The 7,109-nt window shown below is 36.2% G+C and overlaps 1 protein-coding gene and 1 pseudogene across 2 annotated transcripts; both read left to right on the top strand.

The window, feature by feature from the left end:
* The first annotated feature begins 2,585 nt into the window (after positions 1–2,585).
* LOC107809168 (uncharacterized) lies at positions 2,586–5,909 on the top strand. 2 transcript variants are annotated; one of them, XM_075236553.1, is made up of 4 exons: positions 2,586–3,164; positions 3,453–3,553; positions 4,063–5,427; positions 5,515–5,909. In XM_075236553.1, exons 3-4 carry the CDS (start codon positions 4,090–4,092, stop codon positions 5,536–5,538), a joined length of 1,362 nt encoding a protein of 453 aa, XP_075092654.1. In that variant the 5' UTR covers positions 2,586–3,164; positions 3,453–3,553; positions 4,063–4,089; the 3' UTR covers positions 5,539–5,909. The 2 variants fall into 2 exon arrangements, with proteins under 2 accessions (XP_075092654.1, XP_016489248.1); XM_016633762.2 differs by lacking the exon at positions 3,453–3,553 and having other exon boundaries at positions 2,591–3,164.
* Positions 5,910–5,919: 10 nt separating this feature from the next.
* On the top strand, positions 5,920–6,013 carry LOC142173081 (U6 spliceosomal RNA; annotated as a pseudogene).
* Positions 6,014–7,109: the final 1,096 nt, after the last annotated feature.

The raw sequence follows: 7,109 nt of genomic DNA, 5'->3' as shown, positions 1-7,109 counted from the left end.
CACTAATATACGCTAATATTATCATTAGTGACTGATTCCATAACTCTAAAATGTTAATATAGTTGAATTAAAGTATGGTACTTATTTGAATCTTCCAAGAGTGAGCATGCCGGAACATTGAATAAGTAGTATGGTCGGCCATGAATAAACGACATTATAGCCGTTAGAATCGGCCCATAACCACTTTTTAAATCTTTTAAAGGCGACCTTCCACCCTTGACTACCGACCCCATGTGTAATTATATGGTTTTTATTCTAGTGACTAGTGACAAGTGTGATCATGTTGTTTATAATTTAATTTATTAATTGACTTTTGTGTCTGCCTTTCTAAAACGATTACTCACTAATACACTCCTTTAGGAAAATTGTTAAGTTTGTATTGAAAATCGGAAGTTAGAGTAACGGAAAAGTTGTCTTCATATAATTTATAGGTCACAAGTTCGAGCCGTAGAATCAGTCACTAATACTTGTATTAGGATAGATTGCCTCTATCACACCCCACGTCAGCGCCTTCCCTGAATCATGCACGAACGCGGAATGCTTCATGCATGGGGCTGCCGTTTTTTTTGGTTGTATTGAGAAACTTAATGTCCGGGCTAGCTTGCGTGTATCTCGACTAATTCCATAAATGAGTAATGTTTACCCGCAAAATGGTACAGTTGAATTTATAACGTGATTTATAGATACGTGAATTAATTTGATCAAAAAATATGAAGTAAATAAGAACAAACATAAGATTGTAAAATAAACTTAAAGGAAATATGAGTCACGCTATGAATTTAACTTTTTCGGTAGCAGAATCAAGAACAATATTAAGAACAAAGTAAAAGAACAATATTATAGAATGAGAGCTGATTATAACTTTTGTGTGCAGAATATTTCGTGTCGTACATTGGATACTAATTTTCCTATTTATAGCTATATTTAGGGAGACAAGATCCCCAAATCAAGCTGCTCTTGAATGAGAATGAAATCGTCATTGATGATTGCATAACGGTTAAATATAATTGCAGATATTCTTTGTAACGGCTGCTCATTGTATGCTATCTGATATCACACCTTCAAATCTTTGTTATCGATTTCTCTGTCTTCGAAATTCACCCAGCACAGGTTGCACGCTTGTATCCGGTACCAACTACTTGCTGACTCACATCTTACCTGTCTTGCATTCCATGTGTCACCTCCTCATATGTTCAACTGCCACTAACCAATTTTACCGTATATAAGTAACTCTATCCATCAAGGCTTGGATAGACGAGAAGAAGTAACCTAGTATTTCTGTCTCGACTAGAATTTGAACATGAGATCTCATAATTATCAACTCACTTCATTAATCACTAGGGCATATTTTTGAACGCGGGAAATTGTTAAGTTATCTATAATATACTATGAACTTGCTAAAGTAAAAAGAAAAGGCTAATCTCACCAATTACTATGAGAAACATCAGAAGAATGTTTCATGATATTATGACTATATTAACGCCCCTGCATAAAATCGTTAAGTTAAACGCGTCTAATCAATTATGACATTACCCTAATAAAAGTACCATTTTTATGTCTCAAGTAGCATTAAAAGAGGTTTTCAATTCTAACTTTAATCACGGTGGGACTATGCATCAACTATGCCAAGCTGAAAGTTAATACCTTTATTAAATGCGACTAATAAAGCACGAAACAACGATTTTAGCTTTAACACGATTCATTTGAATTTTATTTTCTTTATTTTGCTTTTAGATGTTAATTAAAAAATTAAATATCGTTGACGTCTCTTTTTTGTCATCTAAAATTTCTACATTTAAAATATTTACGCACAAATTAATTTTCTAATGCTCACTAGAAGGGATTTAAATTTGAGGTCTCAATATTTCTCTCTTGGGATGTGTTTGACGCAGATAATTTCGGTCAAATAATTAACTACACATAGTCATTTTATATAAATAATTAAAAATCAAAATACACGAATTATAATAATTGACTGATTCCAGATTATAATAATCACAAAGTCAAAGGAAATGGTTGCCAAGTTTCTTAATTTAGTACTACGTATTTCTGAAATCATAACCAATAACATATAAATAAGGTAGTGACATTATTATAAAAAATCATTCTCTAACTATTTGTATTTTGCCATGTCACACCGACAATATCGAGTCAAACCATATTGTCATGTTATTATTAGACTATGGATACAATCGAAACTATTTGCTTTTAAATTTTTTAAAAGCGGAGAAAGGAAGAAATTATAGCAAGAATTGAAACTCGCATTTTCTTTGAGCCAATGTATAACGAAACAAACTCTCTATTTTTAAGGTATGACTCTATTGGTAGGATTATAATAAATTTTTTTTTGTTGAGGTCACACGTTCGAGCAGTGGAAACAACCTCTTACAAAAATAAGTGAGACCCGCACGGGTACCACAAAAGAACATAGTTGGACGGATGAGATCATTTTATTCTTAATCAGAGTTTCCCAACTGAACCCTAAATTAAGACAAAGCTTTCCAGTTAAAGGATCGCAAATTCAAATTAGTGGAGCCAGTAAGCTTCAGATTTTATTTTATTTTTCTTTAAATCGGCTGGTTCAAAGTAATGGTGTCTTTTTAATTATTTATTTTCTCTTTAATTATTAATTAAGGAGATATAATCAAGATTTGAGAGAATCACCTAGAACTAGAAATGGGGTGGCGTAAACGGACAGCCTAAATCTAGGACTACCTTTCGTTTTGTAAAAGACAAACAACAAACAGTTACAAAAACCAACTTTTTTTAATCTGACAAAAATCTCGTTAAGATGAGAAAAAGGATATAGCTTTCTGCTATATTCATATATCAAATATCCAGAAATTAATCTTGATCCATTCTTTACTCATCTTGCCTATTTTATTTTTCCACTAGTGGGTTCAATTGTTTTTCTTCTTTTTGAAACAAAAAGATTGATTTTTTCAATCAACATTCACATTTCTTTGAATCTTCTAGTGGGGTTTCCTTTTTCCAATCTTTTTATTGTATTTTTCACTTTATTTTGCTGTTTGGCTTGTGAGGTTTTTTGAAGAATGAACATTTCTTGATTTTTGTTGAAGAGGAAGAAGGAAAAAAAAAGATGGGCAATTCTTGAATGGATCAATTCTTGTGGATTTATCAGACTCTTCTCTGCTGTAAATTAGGTAAACTCAAACTCCTCAGCTCTGTTTATGCAGTGATCACTTTTATATAAAGATTACATATTCATATTAAGGTCTATTACCTTCTTTTTTTCCTTTTGTTTTTTTGGTGGGATTTTTGGGGGAGGGGATTGCTTGAAAGTAACTGATATACGGAGGATTTGAGACTTGTCAAGCCTGAAAAATGATGTGAATTTGGATCTCAAATTAGTTTTCTTTACATTTTTGGAAATTAATTTTGGATCTGATTTTTATTTTAGTACTTTTCATTTTTATTTTGTATAATGTTAGCCTGAGATAGGAAGGTGTCGTTGCTTCAGCTTACAGAGGACATGAACCACGATAGGAAGGTGAGGAGGTCGAGGATTAGGGTCGAAGGTTGACACGTAGCCGTGAGTTTCTCCTAGGCTTACCAGTAGTACAACTACTATTCTTGTATTTTCTTATTCCTGGTTGTTTATTATTACATGTTGTGTCATTCGCTTCCGTTACCCTATTACATTGGTACTATTGTTTGTTGTTTTATTTTTCACTGTTTCGGGTCTATCAGAAACAACTTCTCTACCATTATAAGGTAGGGGTAAGGTCTGCTTGCACACTACCTTTTCCAGACCCACTTATGGGATTATCTGGATTTGTTGTTATCGTTGTTGTATAATGTTAGCCCGAGATGAATTTAAATGGCGAATATGGTCAATGAGCCGACCCGACTTGTTTGAGACTAAGGCGTAGTTGTTGTTTTTCTTGAATGACACTAAATTGGTTAAAATACCAAATGGATTATGTTTGTGATCATAGATAGAGTTTGAATTGTTGGTTGTAAACTGAATCAGAAGAGTTGATCATTGTCAATCTTTTCTTTTTATGTGTAATCTGCTAAATGATTCTACTGTTATCGCAGAAAACGCGTGGTTAATTTCCTAGTTTGATGGCTGAAAGTTTTGTCATGTGTCAACTTGATGTTACTTCTTTGAAAGAAACGTTATGTGTTCAACAACAGCTTCTACAGAAGCTGTACAATGAGTTAGATGAGGAAAGAGAAGCCTCTTCCAGTGCTGCTAGTGAGGCGCTATCGATGATCTTGCGACTCCAAGGAGAAAAAGCCGCGGTAAAAATGGAAGCGGAGCAGTACAAGAGATTGGCCGAGGAGAAAATGTGTCATGCCGAGGAATCATTAGCTATTTTCGAGGATCTTTTCTATCAAAAGGAGACGGAAATAGCTGCCTTGGAATATCAGGTGCAAGCTTATCGGTATAAGCTATTGAGCATGGGGTGTGCAGATCCCGGGGTTGGTGAATTTAAATATCCTGAGAATTTGTTGCAAAGAAATGAGACTTTAGCTGGAGAAATGAATCTCCAAGCTCTTGGAAGGCGTAACTCCGCCCCTCCTATTCCTTTGAAATTTGCTTGTCCGAAGAAGGGTGGTATGGAAATAGATGATTCAAGTTCAGAAAGAGATTCAAATTCGAAAACAGTGGAGGAACAAGTAGGGCAAGAGATGAATGAGCAGCAGTCTGATACGGAGAAGAAGACTGATATTTCCACGACGGGAAGTATCAATTCTTATTGGCAACAAATTCGAAAATTGGATGAACGAGTGAAAGAGATTACAGGAGTTAGCTATGCGAACTTGAGGAGTGAAACGAGGTCGCCTTCACCACTTTCTCAAAGAAGTATTAAGATAAGCAAATCAGAAAATGAAATGTACCAACCTAAGTTCCAAGGAAGCAAATCAGAAAACGACACGCCTGCTGATTCTGGTTGTTCTCCGAATATTCTTGATGTATTCGAAGTACCTCGAGTGGAAAAGAATACTATCGACATTGGGTTGCCTCCTAAACATGACGGCAAGATGATTTTGCATAATGATGAAAGGCTTGACAGACAAGATTCTGCTCAACAAGAGGCAGTAAAACCGTCGCTTAAAGATGAAACTGATTTGCTAAAGAAGTACTTTGTATCTGCGCAGCGTGAGAACAAGTTACGAAGAGCAAGTGAGGCTGCTGCTATTACCTGTCATTTGGCAATATCTTGCCCTACAACCAGCATATCGGAAACTGGTGAGTTTCATCAGCTCAATCGAACGTCTGAGATAGTTGAAGTTGGAAGAGAAGCGACAAGACAAGAAACAGCTCGAGAAGAAGAGCTGAAGTTGCTATATGATATTAAGGAGCAACTAAATTTGATGCACTCTGAAATCCAAAGTTTGAAAACCGACAAGCTCCCCCCTCCAACTGATGAACCATCCTTACTTCCTCTATCAGAGGTACTGCCCTTTCTTCTAATTACAGTTAGCCGTCTTCAGTTGCATTACTTGTGAAAATGTTAATAACATGCTTACCATTTTGGACAGGCAATGATTCACTTTTGGATCTGACTGATCGATCAAAAACTTCTGAGCGCCAGCATCCAACAGGAGATACTCTTGGCTCTTACATAATCAAGATGCTGCTATTTGTTGACGTTAGTGGTTACTTTGACTTCTGAATAGTGTGTAGTTTTGGTGTTATTATGTGGTTGTGAAGATATTGATTCTGTTGTAAATTGATCACATAGAGTGTACAGAAATGTATAGCCTGCATCGTATCAACTTAGTTGTATCAAGAGAGGAGTGTTTTCACATTTGTTATATCCTGTTTTCGGATTAAGATTTTAATATCAGGTTTTTGTTTTGTATATTTGAAATTCTGATTCGAGTATTGGAATGAAAAAAGGCCCAAGTGGAGCATTATAGTTATTGATGATTCATATTGCCAGTGTCCCTTCAGGGACATCCGATAAAAGTGGAATGATACAGAGAAAATTAGCGTTGCCCCTGCACAACGATTCATATAGCTAACCTTAACTAGTTTGGAGTTTGAGGTGTAATTGTTGTTGTTGTAGTATTTGATGCTCTAATTTGCAACGTTAGTCCAAAAAATACATTACTGGTATAACTACTCTGTCATTTTTATGCCTTATATCCTTCGCATTTCAGCCCCATACTTCTTTGATCTCCGTTTTTCCTGATGAAAGAAAGTGACACAGGCATGGCGAGGTTTTCTCAAACTTTACAGTCATGACTTGATTTACCATTTTTCTTAATTGAAATTGAGTTGCTGCAGGAAAAAAACTTAGATAGTTCAAGTCTTGATGGAATTCAGCATGTCACTGTAGTGAGCTTTGAAGGGAAGCCTTGGAGCAACGATCAAGTTGTCTCCGTGTGACCTATAAGTCACGGGTTCGAGCTGTGGAATCAGCCACTGATGCTTGCATTAAGGTAGGTTGCCTACATCACACTTCCTTGGAATGCGGTCCTTCCCTGGACCTGCTTGAACGCAAGATGCTTTGTGCACCGGGGCTGCTACATACTATTTTGAGCTTTACTTAATGTCTTCAAAACCACAGTATTACTAGGCTCAAGTACTCAGATTCATAGTATTGCTGCTTTATCCATTATTTATTCAGAGTGCAGGTCTCTAAAGGCACTGTCTAACTTGTGATCAAGTGGAAGTTCCAAGGCAGTGGCGAAGCCACCTTTGTCTCCACTCCTTCGTTGGAAAATTATTGTGTAGATAGGTATTTTTTAATATTTTTATATATATATATATATATATACTCAGCAGGGTAAGGCTGCATATAATAGACCCTTGTGGTCCGGCCCTTTCCCGAACCTGCGCATAGTGGGTGCTTATTGCACCGGGCTATCCTTTTATACTAAATGTTGAGAAAGGGAGCTTGGAGCAACGGTAAAGTTGTCTCCGTGTGACCTATGGGTCACGGGTTCGAGCCGCAGAATCAGCCATTAATACTTGCGTCAAGGTAAGCTGCCTACATTACACCTCTTGAGGTGCGATACTTCCCCGAACCTTGCATGAATGCGGGATGCTTTGTGTATCGCACTGCCCTTTTTATACTAAATGTTGAATCCACTTGGCTTCTTTGTGTGTTTACTTTTTTATATTTTGA

The sequence above is a fragment of the Nicotiana tabacum genome, chromosome 18, assembly GCF_000715075.1.
Source record: "Nicotiana tabacum cultivar K326 chromosome 18, ASM71507v2, whole genome shotgun sequence".
Taxonomy (NCBI): Eukaryota; Viridiplantae; Streptophyta; class Magnoliopsida; order Solanales; family Solanaceae; genus Nicotiana; species Nicotiana tabacum.
This window is presented reverse-complemented; position numbering and strand designations above follow the sequence as displayed.

Excerpts from the sequence above, each read along its gene's own strand:
- LOC107809168 (XM_075236553.1), top strand. The coding sequence starts at position 4,090 with ATGGCTGAAAGTTTTGTCATGTGTCAACTTGATGTTACTTCTTTGAAA. Across the intron at positions 5,428-5,514 it reads CCTTACTTCCTCTATCAGAG|GCAATGATTCACTTTTGGAT; the intron begins GTACTGCCCTTT and ends CATTTTGGACAG.